At 40.8% G+C, this 18,798-nt stretch overlaps 1 protein-coding gene across 11 annotated transcripts in view; it reads right to left on the bottom strand.

Moving 5' to 3' along the window:
• STYK1 (serine/threonine/tyrosine kinase 1) overlaps nt 1-18,798 on the bottom strand; it is a 40,580-nt gene that overhangs the window by 19,715 nt on the left and 2,067 nt on the right. For 2 of the 11 annotated variants that reach the window (XM_032347311.1, XM_032347303.1), the window contains exon 2: nt 849-1,075. The exons of 4 other annotated variants lie outside the window; for them this stretch is intronic. Coding sequence is in view for 1 of the 7 variants with exons in the window: in XM_032347301.1 (XP_032203192.1) it covers nt 17,058-17,084 (27 nt within the window). In the remaining 6 variants the exon portion in view is untranslated. Of the gene's footprint in view, nt 1-848; nt 1,076-2,158; nt 2,439-2,531; nt 3,648-16,720; nt 16,744-17,057; nt 17,189-18,798 lie in introns of those variants that run through there. 5 more of the 11 variants (XM_032347307.1, XM_032347306.1, XM_032347301.1 and 2 more) reach the window with 5 other exon arrangements.

Raw genomic sequence — 18,798 nt, forward strand, 5'->3', positions numbered from 1 at the left:
CTGAGCCAAAGGCAGAGGCTTAACCCACTGAGCCACCCAAGTGCTTCTGGAATAAACATCTTAAATTGGAAATGAGATAGAAAAGAACTTCTCAGCTCTATCTACAGGATTCCAAAATGACTTAATCTTGAACATTCTGAAAAGCAAGCTGTCCTTCCTATTTTCAGCTCTTATAAACATATGCTGAGCAACTACAATGTCCCAGGTATATGTTAGGCATTTTCTCAGAAATGAGGAAACTGCAGTTCAGCAAGATCATGTTTTGAATAAGCCAGGGTTAAAAAAAAAAAAAAAAAGTTAAAACAGGGGTGCCTGGATGGCTTAGTCGGTTAAACGTCTGCCTTTGGCTCCGGTCACAATCCCAGAGTCCTGGGATCAAGGCCCATATCTGGCTCCTTGCTCATCAGGGAATCTGCTTCTCCCTCTGCCTAACGCTCCCCCTGCTCATGTGCTCGCTCTCTTTCTTTCTGTCAAATAAATACATAAAAGCAAGTAAATGACACAGCAAGGTTTAACACAAAAAAGCAAGTAAATGACACAGCAAGGTTTCATGCCCCCATCTTTTAATTACAGACCCAATATTCCTTAAACTACTTTACTACGCATCTGTACTTGTCATTCAAATGGACAAGACCAACAGCGTCAAAAAAGAATTATGAGAGAATCCAAGAAAATCACAGAAAGAATAATGCTGAAGCCAAACTTCACCAACAAATACAACATAATTTGGGAAGGGCGGGTGAGTAGTTCTCCAAGACCTTACAGGGACACAGACAATGTCTGCATGTCTGTCTTCAAAACATATTCAGAAAATAAAAGTAGTATCAGAAACTTTTCCCAGGACTCACCAGATCATAGAATCCTGGATCATTTTCTTTGTTTGCTCACCTTCCTGGATCTCATCTTAATCCTTTTTCTACCTTCTGCTTTTTGAGAAAAAGCTTCCAGAACTAGCAATCTTTCACTGAGAGCATGAGGGTCAGGAAGGGGCTAGAACTACCAGGAGACAGGTCACTGGCCTCAGGGGTAGAATCACCACGCAGCACCCAAGCCTCCACCTTTCTCTTGAAGCACACTGGTCAGAGGACAAAGAGTAAAGAGAAAGGCACATTGAAAGACCCTCTTGCAATCCAGAAAACCTGACCAGTGTAGGTAACTTGCCTTGTGCAGCATGAAACCACATAGTGTGGATGAGACAAAGAGAGGGGGAGGTTACCCAGAAGGAATCCCTTGTCCTCCTGTTCTCAGATGCTGAAGGACTGTGGCTGTTGTGATCTTCAGCCTCCCCTGCTTTCCTAGAAACCCGGAGTTTGAAATGCACTTACAAATGGTTGGAAGAGAGTCTTCTGTGTGTCTGGGAATCCTGGCCTTGTTTAAACCAAGGTTCTGGGGCGCCTGGGTGGCTCAGTAGGTTAAAGCCTCTGCCTTCGGTTCAGGTCATGATCCCAGGGTCCTGGGATCAAGCCCCACATAGGGCTCTCTGCTCAGCGGGGAGCCTGCTTCCCTTCCTCTCTCTCTGCCTGCCTCTCTGCCTACTTGTGATCTCCCTCTGTCAAATAAATAAATAAAATCTTTAAAAAAAAAAAAAAAAAGGTCCTGACCTTCTTTTAACAATGAGCCTGAGTGTTATCAACTTTTCTTATTTTTACATATCTACAGGAATTCCTAAAGCATGTGCTACACAGGTAGAGACAAGAAAGCTTAACTTCCATTCTGGTATAGCCCCCAAAATTTGCTTTATAGAGGAGCAATGTGATTGCAAGACAGGCTCCCTAACATTTAGGTAAGAATTACAGTAACCCTACATGCCCCATCAGATTTTAAATATGATTACAGAGATTACATTTTATTTCCTTTGAGGTGTTGTACAAATTCAAGACATTTTATTTTTATTATAAGGATCATTCTATTTTGCACATTCTTGATTCCATTATTCTTCATCTACCATGTTTGAACCTCAAAAGCCCAGAAATAACATATATATTTCAAATTAGATATTCTCCCACTGACTGTTTTCTGTTCCCGAGATCACTAATAAACAACCATTTCCCCAGTCCAGGATAAGACTTCTCAATCAGGGAAAAGCCAAGGACACACAACTACGGCCCGCCCCAAACACAGAATCGCTTCTGTTCCATCTGCGTCCCCTTCGTCCTACCTGATGGACACACCAGAAGACACCTGCTGGGGGCTTCTTAAACACCTCTCTCCAACTGTCTTCAGTCACAGTGTGTTTCCAAGGATCAGTCCCCCTCACTCTGCTAGACTTTTCTTTCAGGGTAGTGGGGAGACTTCTGGTACTTTTAAAATCTTGGCAGTTTCCCCCATAAATGAGAAGCCCTTTGTTGCTCTGCCACTTCCCCAGCCTATCCTAGTACATTGCCCTCTGGCAGAGAGGAGAGCCACACTGAACAGGACAGAAGGAAGACATTTTGAGAAATAGTCTATAAGAGAGTCCCAGACCCAGGCCGGCAGAGAGAAAAATGGGCAGGGGATTTCACAATCAGGAAATCAGCTCAACTGCCGTTTACCTCAAGGCCACGTCATTCAGGGTGTGTCCCTCTAAAGATTCTATACATAGAAAGTAATCCTAGGTAAACAACAACAAAGGCCTGGCAAGATAAAAAAGATGCCTCTGGGAATGTCATTTGGCACCTCGAGGAGCAAACAGCAGAGTCCCTCTTCAGGAGTGAGTCAGCATGCTGCAGAGCTAAGCATTCTGGAAATTATGAGACCCGGAATCAGCAAAGAGTTGGTGCTATGATAACAGAGTCGGAAGTCTGAGGTCCTGGTCTGGCTTGATAGGTTATTCAACAAGCATCCAGAGACATAACACCGGAACTTGCCATGCCTTCCCTTCCTCATTTAGGGAGCAAGACGCCTCTTTCTCTCCTGAGGGCAGCGAAGAACCACAGAGAGCAACAAGAAATGAATCCCACCAGTAAAGGGGCAGGGCAACAAGCAAGTCCCCTCAAGCAGCTCTACCGCCTTGCCTCTCAAATTCTGAAGACTCCTTCAGACTGGCATCTTCTGACCCATATCACAGAAGGCCCAGAAACTCCCAAGTTTCATCCCTATCCCTACCCTGCCTATAATTCCCTATGGGATCGTGGTAAGAGAAGGAGATTTGGAATCAGACTATTTGAATCTCAGGTCCACCATTCATCATAACTGCATATATGAGGCTTTCTGAGCCTGTTTTTCCACTTGTAAGTAGAGACCATAATATCTGTCAAGGCATTTGAAAGCTCTACGGCATACGTTATGTAAGAAGTCTAGTATGGTGCCCAACCCATGACAGTCAATCCGTCGCAGTCTCTCCTCCCTTCCTCCCTCCTTCACCTATCTCCCAGGCTGGGGAGTAGCTGTACCAATCAGTAAGCATCCATAACTCTGAATAAGAAAACAAAACACCTATTATGATAACATTTATATATGTGGATCTTGGAAGAGATTGTGATGATTATGAATCCCATAATTATGATTTCTATCACCCCTGAAAAAAGGGACTGTTCCCAGGAGATACTAAATTACAGCTAGATTGAGAACTATCAAGATTGATTATCATTATGTGGATTATGCATAATATGCATATTATGGTTACTCGTTTGGCAATTTTAATTTCCATCTTTACTTCATTCCTATGCAAAATTAAATTTTAGTTGTAAAAATGATTATATGTTTTAAGAAACAAAAAATAACAGTGTAAGTTATATTGGATTGGTGAGGATTTGATTAGTCTAAAAGAGAAGACTCCTAGAGCGCCTGAGTGGCTCAATTGGTTGAGCGCCCAAATTGGGATTTCAGCTCCAGTAGTGACCCCTCCCCATGGAATTAAGCCCAAACTAGGCTCCAGGCTCAGCCCAGAGTCCACTTGTCTTTCTCCCTTCCCCTGCTTGTGTGCTTGCTCTCTCTCAAATAAATAAATATTTTTAAATACAGAGAGAGTGAGAAGATACCTTCCAATAGGGAAAAAAACTCACAAAGGATCAACCAATGAATAAAAACAAGGAAATTTTATATAAGTTAGTAACTATAGTAAGAAAATTACTAAAATGACAATAAATAAGTGGTCATGAAAATTGAAAAACAAAAGAAAATCAACACATCCCAAAGGCAAAGGAAACAAAAGCGAAAATAAACTTTTGGGACTTCATCAAAATCAAAAGCTTCTGCACAGCAAAAGAAACAGTCAAAAAAACAAAGAGGTAACCCACGGAATGGGAGAAGATATTTGCAAATGACAGTACAGACAAAAGGTTAAAATCCAGGATCGATAATGAACTCCTCAAACTCAACACACACTAAACAGGCAATCATATCAAAAAATGGGCAGAAGATATGAACAGACACTTCTCCAATGAAGACATACAAATGGCTATCAGACACATGAAAAAATGTTCATCATCACTAGCCCTCAGGGAGATTCAAATTAAAACCACATTGAGATACCACCTTACACCAGTTAGAATGGCCAAAATTAACAAGACAGGAAACAACATGTGTTGGAGGGGATGTGGAGAAAGGGGAACCCTCTTACACTGTTGGTGGGCATGCAAGTTGGTGCAGCCTCTTTGGAGAACAGTGTGGAGATTCCTCAAGAAATTAAAAATAGAACTTCCCTATGACCCTGCAATTGCACTCCTGGGTATTTACCCCAAAGATACAGATGTAGTGAAAAGAAGGGCCACCTGTACCCCAATGTTTATAGCAGCAATGGCCACGGTGGCCAAACTGTGGAAAGAACCAAGATGCCCTTCAACAGACGAATGGATAAGTAAAATGTGGTCCATATACACTATAGTATTATGTCTCCATCAGAAAGGATGAATACCCAACTTTTGTAGCAACATGGATGGGACTGGAAGAGATTATGCTGAGTGAAGTAAGTCAAGCAGAGAGAGTCAATTATCATATGGTTTCACTTATTTGTGGAGCATAACAAATAGCATGGAGGACATGGGGAGTTAGAGAGGAGAAGGGAGTTGGGGGAAATTGGAAGGGGAGGTGAACCATGAGAGACTATGGACTCTGAAAAACAATCTGAGGGTTTTGAAGTGGTGGGGGGATAGGAGGTTGGGGTACCAGGTGGTGAGTATTATAGAGGGCACGGATTGCATGGAGCACTGGGTGTGGTGAAAAAATAATGAATACTGTTATGCTGAAAATAAATTAAAAAAAAAAAAAGAAAAGAAAATCAACATACCAAACTAAAATGTTAATATTTAACAAATATGGAAGAAGGGTAATGTAAGATCAAAGATGTTTACCTTAACTAGTAATTAAATAATACTCATTCAAGTAAAAACAAGATGCGAATATTTTTGCCTATCCGCTTAAGAAGAAAAAAATGAAAAAAGAATTCTGATACTCTGAAGAACCACAGGGAATCTAAATTTCTATAGTTTTGGAAACCAATTTGGCAACATGTAAGAAAAGAGCCTTAATGACATTCGTAATTTTGACCCAGGATTTTCTCTCCCAAGAGTCAATTAATTATAAAAGGATTTTTTTAAGACTTTATTTTTAAGTAATCTCTACACCCATTGTGGAGCTCAAACTCACAACCCTAAGACCAAGATTCACACAATCCACCAGCTGAGCCAGCCAGGCATCCCTTAAGAGGATTTTTTTTAATGGAAGATGAGTCTGAACATGCAAAAAAAAAAATTATTGTACTGTTATTTATTTCTTTTGAAAGCAGAAATAGGCATGTGCTTCAAAACAATCCCCGGATTTAAGCAATGGAAGTGTGCAGAGATAAATACGAAACATGATTGGCCAGGTATTGAAAATCATTAAATTTGGGTTATTAAATACATAAGTAGTCATCTTACCATCCTACCTATTTGCTTTTGTATAATTGTGAAATTTTCTACAATAAAAAAATTAAAAGTAGAAATAAAAATTTTCATCAAGAAGAGTATGATGGTTGAAAATTTTTATTTCTACTTTTGATTTTTTTATTTTAGAAAATTTCACAATTATACAAAAGCAAATAAGTAGGATGGTAAGATGACTACTTATGTATGGGTGGCTCAGTGGGTTGGGCCGCTGCCTTCCGCTCGGGTCATGATCTCGGGGTCCTGGGATAGAGTCCCGCGTTGGGCTCTGTGCTCAGCGAGGAGCCTGCTTCCTCCTCTCTCTCTCTCTGCCTGCCTCTCTGCCTACTTGTGATCTCTCTCTGTCGAATAAATAAATAAAATCTTTAAAAAAAAAAAAAGAAGAGTATGATGGTTAATTTTATGTGTCAGCTTGGCTAGGCCATGGTACCAAGATAATTCATCAAACATTGATCTTCCTGTGAAGGAATTTTTAAATGAGATTAACATTTAAGTCAGTGAAATTTGAGTAAAGGAGATTACCCTCCATAATTTGGGTATGCCTCACCCAATCAGTTGAAGGTCTTTGACCTCCTCAAAAGAGGAGGAAATTCTGCCATCATGCTGCACTTAAACTGCATATCTTCACTGTGTCTCCAGCCTGCTCACCTACCCTGAAGATTTTGGACTTGCCAACTATCCACAAAGTCTTTAAAATAAATCTCAGTGGATGATAGCTACATACATAGATGACATATAAATGTTCTGTTCATTCTATTTTTTCTGGAAAACCTTAATGAATACAAAGAGGGATGTCAAATTTTCATACAACTGGACAATGGACTGCTATAAATATATTAATTTTATGTTCAAGTTCATTAATTTTATGCTCAATTTTATGTTCAGCTGAAGTTTTTAATAAATGGCTTTTTAAGTTAGTGGGTAAAGTAATGTAGTCAGATTTAAAATTTATCAGGCCCTAGTTTAATAAAGTTCTAAATTGGCATCCATGTTTTAACATTATCTCTGTCTCTCTCTGACTCTGTCATTTTGGGCAAGTTTTATCACATCCCTGGGTTTTAACTTCTAATCCATAAAATAATGGATCATAATCCTTGAACCACCTAATCAGAGATGTTCTGGCAAGACAAATAAGATAAAACATACAACAGGACTTAAAATTTTAGACTAGAAGAAAGTTAATGGATTTCAGAGGTCTAAGGTAGAATTGTAACGTGCTACCTCTTTCCCCCTCCCCCCACGTGCCTAGGGCTCTTTCGTCTGAAGTATCCTTGCAGCCCACAGTTAGAACTTTTCAATAGTAAATGACTGGGAAATAGGGCCAATTCTACTCATTGTTCCATCATTTGTTGATCATAATTTTTCTTCTCTCATATATTAATGCCAATAATTTTTAGGAAGACAGATTAATGCATATATGAGATGCCCTTTGGAGAAAAACCTGGGATCATATGAAAATTAAATAATACTATTTCTATACTAGCATGGATATATACTAACAAGTATAATGAGGCTCTGGCATTAATCTTCACCTTGGCTTCAGCTGCCTTCTGCCCTAGAACTGGTCATGTTTTTCTCACCTAGATTATTTCTTAATAGAAAGTTCTAGGAGAAATGTAGAATGAAAAGAAAGTATCCTCAGGGCACCTGGGTGGCTCAGTTAAGCATCTGCCTTCAGCACAGGTAATGATCCTAGAGTCCTGGGATTGAGCCTCGCATAGGGCTTTCTGGTCAGCAGGGATTCTGCTTCTCCCTTTCCCTCTATCTCTGTGTATGAGTGCTCTCTTCCTCTCAAATAAATGGATAAAATATTTAAAAAAAAAGAAAGAAAGAAAGAAAGAAAAGGATCCTCTGCTTATACAGGCAAAGGGGATATGAGATCTCAGTTACCGCCTGGGTTAGCCTCATCTTGTGTGTGACCTTACATAAACCAATTAACATCTCTGTGTAGAGGTTTGTATACAAAGCATCATGAAACATATAAAGTAAAAATATAAGGCATTAGAATTATTTATTTAGTATCCAAGAAATAAAAATTATGATCTGAAGCTATGTAACATATATTCACATAGAAGAGAATTCAGAAGTGTAGAACCGAAGGAAAGATGGACAACTGAGTTTTTCTCTATCCTTTTAAGTAAGAAATCTAATACCTTCTACCATCCCTTCAATATGGCTGCGTAATCTAGTCCTTCTTTGCTATATGTTGACAGAAAGAATCAGATCTACAGAAAAGTTAGGAAGAGTAAATACACCCTACAAGGATGCAGAAAGCAGTTGAAAACAAAGGGACGCGAATATTGTTAGAAATACTTGACACGGCCTTGGCTTCTTGATTGTCTTGGGAATAAAAATGTGGGAGTGGCATGAACTTTAAAGATATGCTTGGGGGTGCCTGCGTGGCTCAGTTCGCTAAGCATCCAACTCGTGATTTCGGCTCAGCTCATGATCTTAGGGTTATCAAATCGAGTCCCACAACGGGCTCTGCACTCAGCACAGAGTCTGCTTGAGATTCTCTCTCCTTGCCTCTCTCTCTGCCCCTCCCCTCCACATTCTAAATAAATAAATAAATAAAATCTTGAAACAGCTGTTTGATTTTATTTTGTAACGAAAGAGGTAACAACATCCCAGTAGAGACAGGAAGGGAAGAACAAAGATCCTAAGTTTATTATCTAAATCCAGAGGAAAACCCTCAAAAATTTTGCCTAATATTTATCTAAATTGAACAACAAAAATTTTTAAAGTACTTTTCACCATACCTTTCTCGGGTTCCCTCCTCTGAATGTCTCTCCTGACATAGTTTTAGATCTTTTCCAGGACCCTGGAAAGTTAAATATAGATACTGTATCCTAGACCCATACTCTCTCTCCCTCCTCTCCCACTAAACTCCATTTCTTTCCATGAGTCAACACAGAGCAGCGTTCAAACAATAAACCAAGTGAAGCCATCTGCTTTGGACTTTGCCCTGCTGTGCCCCTCCTTAATGGTCATTTATGGGTTAGCACAGCTTCCCGCTCCAGCCTAGTGCATTTGATGGCATGTAGACACAATGACAAACGTTCATACAGTGCTCCCCATGTGTTAGGTGCCGTTCTAAGCACTTCACATACAGATGAAGAAACTGGGTCACAGAAAGATTAAGTAACTTGCTCCAGATCACACAGCTAGTAACAGGGATTTGGAATTTCCAGGTTGTGTGGCTTTGGAATTTGTTTTCTTACATTACGCCATCTTTCTAGCAGAGCTTTGAAAATCTTTGCTCTTTTCTCTCTCTCTCTCTCTCTTTTTTTTTTTTTTTTTTGCAAAATTAGAATTACCTTCAATATTGCTTTCTTTTTGACCAAGATATAATTCACATAACCTTAAAACTCATCTTTCTTAAAGTATACAATTCAGTGGTTTTTATGTTCACAAAGTTGTACAACCATCACTGCTTTATAATTTTAGAATATTTTCATCATCCCCCAAAAGAAATCTGTACCAATAGCAGTCACACCCCAATGCCCACTCCCCCAGCCCCTGGCAATCACTCACCTACTTGCTGTCTCTGTGGATGTGCCTATTTTGAACATTTCATATGAACTGAATCATCCAATCTGTAGCTTTGTGTCTGGTTCCTTTCACTTACCATGTTTTTAAGGTCACCCATTGTATTAGGGTTCTCTGGAGAATTGAACCAATAAGATATATAGATGTAGATAGATAGATATACATGGATATGCAGATACGTAAGAGGAGATTTATTATAGGAATTGGCCCATGTAGTTATGCAGGCCAAGTAGTCCCACAGTCTGCAAGCTGGAAAGCCAGGAAAGCTGGTGGTACAATTCATTATGAGGCTGAAGTTCTGAGACTGGGGGCCACTGGTCTAAGTCCCAGAGCATGAAGGCCAAAGAACCAGGAGCTCCAATTTTGGAGGGCAGGACAAGACAGAAGTCCCATCTCAAGAGAGAGGAAGTGACCCTTCCTCCACCATATTTGCCCCAAATATGATGATGCCCACCCATACTGATGAGGGCAGATCTTTACTCAGTCTGCTGATTCAAATGCTAATCCTTTCCAGAAACATCCTCACAGACACACCCAGAAATAACATTTCCCAGCTATCTGGACATTCAACAGCCCAGTCAAATAGACATATAAAATTAACTACCACAGTCTGGTTCTGAGAAGTTTTCTTCTTGTGCACACCTGATGCCACACTCTCTCAACCTGTCTCTCCCTCTCTCCATTTTCTCTCCCTGCAGAAAGGGGTCCTTCCCCTCCACAGCATGGCAGCTTTTCTGTCTCCCAATTCAGTTCCACACACCTCACACCTGCCACGTCATTTCCCTCCAACTACGGAAATCCTTCTTCCAATCCTTAGATGGGTTTCCTGGGTGTTCCAAGTGACCAGACCTCAGTACTGCTATGTTGAGGGATGAGGAAAGCCACAGGTCCCCCTACTTCTCCACCATCTGAACTCCATTTCTTAACCATCACATCCATGCTGTAGCTATAAATCAGTACTTCATTCTTTCTTGTGGCTGAATAATGGTTTTAGTTCTCACATTTGGGTCTAAGACCTATTTGGAGTCAACTTCTACATATGTTGTGAAGTAAGCATTCCATTTCATTCTTTTGCATGTGGATATCCAGTTGTTTCAGCACGGTTTCAGTGTCTTACTGTTGCATATGAATATCCAATGTGTCTGCACAATAAACTGTTTCAGCACTGTGTAGTAAATCAAATGGCCACAGGTCTGAGTTTATTTCAAGACTCTTAAATCTGTCTATATGTCTATCCTTATACCAATAGTATACAGTCTTAATTACTTAGCTTTCCAGTGAGTCTTAAAATCATTAAATATGTGTCATCCAAGTTTGATCTTTTCAATGGTTGTTTTGGATATTGTAAGATCCTTACATTCCAACGTTACTTCTAGAATCCACTTGGCCATTTCTGTAAAAAAGGTCTTCTGGAATTTTGGTAGAGAATACATTGACTATATAAATCAACTTGGGGAGTTCTGCCATCTTAATATTAAGTCTGCCTACCTAAGAACACAAGATGTCTTTCCACTTATTTAGATCTTTAATTTCCCTCAATGATATTTTGTAGTTTTCAGTGGGCAAGTCTCATTTGTTGTCAACGCTAACATTCACAGTTCTGTGGCCTCTAAAAGTTAAGCCAGAATTTGTGTCTGACGTGGTGCTATCACAGAATGTTCTGTCTCTGAGAAAACTCATTCTAGAACAGGTTGGACAATATCTGCCTCGTAGAGACTGGCCAGACATCCTATCTATATCTAATACCGTAGCATACTAAAAGGCCACTACTGTTCCTTCTCATGTTTGGATAAATGCACAGACCACAGAACATCACATTCTGTACTTACTGTCAGAACTCAGTTTATTTTCTTGGATGAGCCTGAGTTCACCTAGCTTCTCAGATTGCCCTGTATTGGTGGGACTGGAGACGGTATTCAAAGAATGACATCTCTAAATTTCTATCCACATAGATGCTTCTGCACATGTAATCTATGGAGAACACTGCTCCCTGGACACCCAAAATATGTTTTACTAAAGTTTAAACAAAAGCCACAAAGGAGCAACCCCGATATCACTGTTAAATCCTATAACTCAGAGTAAAAATAATAAGGATTTCCATCTAGCACAGAGAGTTCTATCCCAAGGTTCAGTGAATTACTTTTTGTGAGGGACTTATCTCATATGCTATCTGAATATCTATAAACCCACAACCTGGGGCCATGCTGATACTCTCAGATCTTTATGGGCCATCTGTTTGTAGTTAACATGAGCTCATGCTTCCATTTTTAAGTCGGCTTGACTCCATTCCCCAGCCAATGCTAACTCAGTGAGTTAAAAATAGTCAATTTTAATATCAGCCAAAGAAAAGCAGACTTGGAAAGATAAAAGCAATGTTGTTGAAGGGGTAGTTCTTTATAGATCATTATAAGATCACATTTGGTTTATTTAATATTTCTTTTTCCCCAGTCCTACAGAATTGTAATATTTCCATTCTTATTTATTTGTTTTTATTTAAGATTTTATTTATTTATTTATTTATTTGACACAGAGAGAGAGAGAGGGAGAGAACATGAACTAGTGGAGTGGCAGACAGAGAGGGAGAGGCAGACTCCTCAATGAGCAGGGAGCCTGCCTTGATCCAGAAACCTGTGATCGTTACCTGAGCCGAAGACAGACGCTTAACTGACTGAGCCACCCTGGCGTCCCTCTTCATTTTTATAATAGAAAGCCACTTCCGAATACTCTACAGCTCTCTTAACAACTTCATCCGTGGAAACAAAGGTCTGAGTGCTAAGGTGACTGGCCCAAGGTCAGAAGATAAATCAGAGATCTAATCAGATGTGAATGCTCCTGATCTAGAATTCTAGATTGGACCATCCTATAAATGGAATGTGGGTGAGGATGAGAAGCACAGCCAGTGAAACCCGAGTCACCTGGTGGTGATACATGAGATGCTTGGGCTTCAAGAACAGATGCAAATACAACAGGTTCAACTTTCAATATCAACAAGCCATTCGATTTCCATGCTGTAAAGGAAGTAACCACTGCTGGGCCTTCTGGGCTGCTATAGCCATACCTCCCCACTAAAGTAACAAAAGAGCAGCCCTGCCTTCCATCTCTTATTCTGCCTGAGGAGCATGCTATGGAGGGCAACACACGCTCCAGAAATGCCGCAGAATGCTGAACAAGCAGCAGAGCCCTCTAAAAGCAATAGGAAAAACTTGCCTCCTCATCTTACCAATGAGGAAACTCAGTCACACAAGAGAGATGACTTTCAACAGTCAATGAGCACTTAAGCTAAGACTTCTATTGTGTGTCTTCCATCTCCCCCCGGTTCTCTTTTGCTACCATTTTCCACCCTTCATAAGGCTGACTGGAGATTTGACCCCTTGTCATTCAGTTAAGTTTTGTAGGAGCAAGGATAAGGAAAAGGATACTAGTTTTTAGAATTCCTGATGTGCACATACTTTCATAGTTTCTTCTGCCTGCTGGATCTTGGGTTGTGTATATGTCTGGACCAGCCTGTGGAAATCTATGCCCTACGTGTCCAAGGTTGAAGACTAGAGACTTCACATTCCAGCTGTGTTTTCATTGCAGGCACTACAGGGCTTTAAGAATACTCTAGTGGATGCTTTATTTCCTTCTTCTTCCTCTGCCAGAACTCATTTTGATTCATAATAAGACATCAGTCCCCCGGAACAACTAAAGGGACCAAGTATTGAAACCTGTAGGAAGAAACCACAAAAGTAGGAAGCAGGACAGCTACAGACCAGACTGGCTGGATTTATGGAATCTGCTTACAAATCTGATGAAAAACAAGGCAATAAAGATAAATATTTAGCATTTTCTTAGACTTCCTTCTCCTTTCTTGAACTATAAGCAAGCCTGTCACCTCTACTACTCAGCTCAACAAGCCCTTTCCTGCTGCCTTAGCCTCCAACCAGCCAGAAGGAGCACTACACTGGGGCCCCAACTGAGCATGGTGGCAAGAGCCAACAGGAGCTTTTCTTGCCTGGGCCAAGCCAGACCCAACTGACTTAAGAGGGATTTGGAGAAGTTGACCCAAAGGATACAAACTGGGGCTGGGGAGGGGAGGCTTTGATATACGACTGGCCCTAATAGCTGAGTACCATCAGAAAAATGTGCTTAGGGGGCATCTGGGTGGCTCAGTCAGTTAAGCATCTCCCTTGAGCTCGGGTCATGATCCCAGGGTCCTGGGATCGAGTCCTGCATTGGGCTCCCTGCTCAGTGGGGAGCTGGCTTCTCCCTTTCTCTCCTCTACTCCTGCCCTGCTCATGCGCTCTCTCTCTCTCTCTTTTAAATAAATACATTTTAAAATAAATTCAAATAAATTTTTTTTAAAGATTTTATTTATTTATTTGACAGAGAGAGATCACAGGTAAGTTGAGAGGCAGGCAGAGAGAGAGAGAGAGAGAGAGGGAAGCAGGCTCCCTGCTGAGCAGAGAGCCCGATGTGGGACTCAATCCCAGGACCCTGAGATCATGACCTGAGACGAAGGCAGCAGCTTAACCCACTGAGCCACCCAGGTGCCCCAAATTCAAATAAATTTTTAAAATATTTTCAGAAAAGAGAAAAGAAAAACGTGCTTAGGATCAATTTCTCCAAACTCCAATTATCACCTTTCACAAATGTTTTTCATCATTCAGTTAACAGCATAATATGAATATAAACATACATTTTGTCTCCTGGAGTTCTTCAACACAACACTCTGTATTTACCCAACACAATATGTTTGCTTAAATCATTCAAAACTGTTGAGACAAAAGTTAATAATTCTGAAGCTTTCTCCAGAAAGCAAACTGGCTTAAAATATGAGTATTATATGTTCATTACTGAGATTTACCTATGGCCATAATGTATATCTTGATACAGTTTCTTCTTAACCTTTAGCTTCTGCTACAATTTGTTCTTAGTAGAATTCTAACATTTCCTAGAATTATGTGCATATAGTAAATTTAATTTAGGCCAGTGTTCTAGAAATAGCACCATATTTCTGTCTTTTGTTACCTGACAATGTTAAAAACCACTGCTAAATATATACAAATGGGACAGTTTACTATGTGGGGCTATAGGAGATTAACAGCTACAGCAGGAAAATTAAAACAGGCTTCCTTTTCATTTATACTTCTTGACAATAATTTAGTACCTAAAAATCTACAACTGCAGATTTGAAAAATGTTATCACTATCTTCAAGTTGATTTGACCACGGGCATTATTAAAAATTAGCTATATGGTTAGATGGCTACTGCCAGAAAGATTGTAATTATAATGGAGGAAACAGATTGAGTTACGGGGTGGAGACAATTCTTAGAAGTTGGGACATGACAGAGACTGATGAGGGCCAACGAAGGCAGGAGCATCGGGAGATCCTTCAGTTCCTTGAAAACTCAACCTTCCGAAGTCGCATTCGCTGGGATCTAGCCTGCCCAGCTCAGTGGGTGTTCTAGGCAGGAGCAAGTAATGAAGGCCACCTGAGCTGAGGAGGTAAGAGTAGTCAGCTCAGGAAAAGAGGCTGAAATCAGGGGATGGGCGGGAACCCCTTCACCCCACCCCCACTTTCCTTTCTTGCCCAGACGTGACTGTCTCCCCAGCTAAATTCTAACCTATCCCCTCATTATTATCCTGGTGGAAACTGAAAGAAATGGTGAGAATTTCAAAAACAAGAGACTCATTTTTCCAACCCAGGAAGATTCCCCTGAGGTTTCCCAGTCTACATGAACCCTTCATTCGCTAAGGGGTAGGGGGGAAATAGGAGATAATGAATGACAATGAGGTAAATCATAAAAAAGTGAGCACAAAAAAGAGTGCCAGAGCTTAAAACAGATTTCAGGTCCCTGCATTCCGGACCAGACTCTTTGCATCCTACACAGTTGTTGGTGAAAGTAACTGCTTCATGGGTGGGTGTGGGTGTGTGCTCATTCCCTTCCACTTTCATTTTCCCTGTTAGAAACTGTATCCAAAAAAAAAAAAAAAAAAGAAAGAAAGAAAGAAAGAAACTGTGTCCAATAGATGATATGCTAATACAGAGTACTGAGTACCCAAGCTGCTTACTCGCTTAATCGGTTGGCCTATTATCTGTTTCTTCCCAACCAGCTGGTAATTTCCTGGAGGGCATGGTCAGCTTCTTTAGGCCGTTCATTAGCACAGCCAAGAATCAGGCAGAGGGCATCTGAAGTCAGAAGTATGGTGGGGCATTGAGACTGGCTAAACCTAGGCTGGTGGGAAGGCCAAGAATGAAGCGAGAGAGAGACACCTTTATGGAACAAGAATTTCAGGCCTTCGTCTACTTTCTTTTTTCATTACTGTATCCTTCCCATCTAGACCATCGTATAACACATACCAAAATTCATATGTTTGTTTAATGAAAAAAAGTTGCTAACTTCACCTATAACACTGAGGGGTGGGGCGCCGGGGTAGATCAGTCAGTGAAGAGTCCAACTCCTGGGGCGCCCAGGTGGCTCAGTGGGTTGAGCCTCTGGCTTCGGCTAGGGTCATGATTCCAGAGTCCTGGGATCGAGCCCCGCATCAGGCTCTCTGCTAGACAGGGAGCCTGCTTCCCCCAGCCCCTCTCTCTGTCTGCCTCTCTGCCTACTTGTGATCTCTGTCTGTCAAATAAATAAATTCTTAAAAAAAAAAAAAAAAAGAGTCCGACTCTTGATTTCAGCTCAGGTCATGATCTCAGGGTTGTGGGATCAAGCCCCTCATCAGGCAGCCCACTTGGGAAAGAGTGCACCTGGATTCTCTCTCTCCCTCAGCACTACCTTCTCACTCTGTCTCTCTAAAATAAATAAATAAATCTTTATCTTTAATCTTTAACAAATTTTAAATCTTTAAAATATTTAAATATTTAAATCTTTAGCAAATTAAAAAATAAAAATAGCACTGGATCCAAAAAAAAAATATTTAGAGAAAAATAACCTACACAAATAAATTGGGTATAAAGAATTTAATTGTAATGCTAAAATTACAGTAGGGCTGGGAAGTGGTTTCTGACAGTGTTAGATAGGAAGTATCAGGGTGCCCAGCTCTCTGCTCAATGGGAACATATCTTTAGTTCTATCATTAGGCAGGATGCTGGTTGTCTCTATAACAAGGATATGTAGTTCTCTGCTACACATAGCAAGCAAAACATTGATCCCCCAGAGTGAAAATAGGACAATAAACCCAATAAAGGGAACCCAGTCATTGAAAGCTCAGTGTGGCTGGCAGGTAACCATCAAAGACATCTATGTCCAATTCTCCAGAACTATGAATATGTTAGTTTTTTAAGAGTGTCAAAATAGCAAAAGGGAATAGAGATTGCAGACAGAATTAGGCAACTGACCTTGAAACCCTTATTCTGGGTTATCCAGTGAGTCTGATGTCACCACAAAGACCCTGAATGTGGAAGAAAAAGGCACAGGTGTCACTGCCGGCATAGGGAATGTGAGAATGACTTAAAATGGCTTTGCAGGTGGAAGCATCACAAGCCAAGCAATGTAAGCAGTCTTTAGAAGCTGAAAAAAGGCAAGGAAAAGGCCTCTGCCCTGAGCCTCCAGAAGGAATGCAGGCCTGTCTACCCACTTGAGACTTCTGACTTCCAGAACTGTAAGATAAAAATCTGGGTTGGTTGAAACCAACAAATGTGTGCTGATTCATTACAGCAACAATAGGAAACTAACCTGCCTGGGGCGCCTGGGTGGCTCCATCAGTTAAGCCTCTGACTCTAGATTTGGGGCTCAGGTCTCGATGTCAGGGTCGCAGGATCAAGCCTGGTGTCAGGCTTTCTGCTTAAAATTCTCTCTCTCCTTCTCCCTCTCCCTCTGCCCTGCCCTTCCCCTCACCCCACCCTCTGCTCAGCACACATTCTCTCTCTCTCTCTTCTTTAAAAAATAAAATTTCAAAAGGAAACTAACATGCTCAGTTTAAAACAGAGCTGCAGAATCACAAAACTCCCCAGGGGAGTTTGAAGCACATGCCTGCAGGAGCTGGTTGGGAAAGGTGGAAACAAAGTTTCTGCAGAAGACACCTGAAATAGATGCGCTCAACTAACTTTGAATGTGTACATAATTCAAGAAGGAGGTACTATTATGAGTTGAAATGTGCCACCCCAAAATTCAGATGTTGAAGTCCTAGCTTCCAGTACCACAGAATGTGAAGTTATTTGAAAATAGTCTTGGCAGAGGTAATTGAGATAAAAGGAGGTCATTCAAGGGGGCCCTAATCCAGGATAACTAGTATCCTGTTAAAAGGAGGAAATTTGGGGCACCTGGGTGGCTCAGTGGGTTAAAGCCTCTGCCTTCCGCTCAGGTCATGATCCCAGCATCCTGGAATCAAGCTCTGCATCGGGCTTTCTGCTCAGCAGGGAGCCTGCTTCCTCCTCTCTCTCTCTCTCTCTCCCCGCCTGCCTCTTTGCCTACGTGTGATCTCTGTCAAATAAATAAATAAAATCTTTAAAAAAAAAAAAAAAGAAGAAGGAAATTTGAAAACATATATGCAGGAGGGAAGCCATACGAAAAAAAAAACAGCCATCTACAAGCCAAAGAAAAAGGCCTGGGACAGCTCTTTCCCTCCTGGTGCTCAGAAAGAACCAACCCTTCCAACAGCTTGATTTCAGACTTTTAGCCTCCAGAACTATGAGACACTAAATTTCTGTTGCTCAAGCCACTCAGCTTGTGTACCTCGTTAGAGCAGCCCCAGCAAACTAATACAGTGGTTAAAAAAGTGTATAATTCTCTCTAAAGCAAAACAGTTCTGTGCAGTCCTACTGAATTTCGCTTCCTCATGCTTCACAGGTACTGTGTTTTCTATAAATTGCAGGTTTGTGGCAACCTTGCATTTTTTTTTCAACATTTGCTCACCTTGTATTTCTGTGTCACATTTTGGTTATTCTCACAACATTTTAAACTTTTAAAATTATTATTTTATTTGTTACCGTGGTCTGCAATCAGTGATTAGGACTTGATGAAAGCTCAGATAACAGTTAAACATGTTTTTAGCAGTAAAGTATTTTTAAAAAGACTTATTTCTTTATATTACAAGGGGGAGGGAAAGAGTTTTTTTAAAAGATTTCATTTTTTTTATTGTTTTAAGATTTTATTTGTTTGTCAGAGAAAAAGAGAAAATGCTCACAAGCAGGGGGAGCAGCAGGCAGAGGTAGAAGCAGGCTCCCTGATGAGCAAGGACCCTGATGTGGGACTCTATCCCAGGACCCTGGGATCATGACCTCAGCCAAAGGCAGATGCTTAATGGACTGAGCCACCAAGGTGTCCCAAAATTTTATTTATTTCTCTGAGAGAGAGAGAGAGCATACGAACAAAAAAACAGCCATCTACAAGCCAAAGAAAAAGGCCTGGGACAGCTCTTTCCCTCCTGGTGCTCAGAAAGAACCAACCCTTCCAACAGCTTGATTTCAGACTTCTA

The sequence above is a fragment of the Mustela erminea genome, chromosome 6 (assembly GCF_009829155.1).
Source record: "Mustela erminea isolate mMusErm1 chromosome 6, mMusErm1.Pri, whole genome shotgun sequence".
NCBI lineage: Eukaryota > Metazoa > Chordata > Mammalia > Carnivora > Mustelidae > Mustela > Mustela erminea.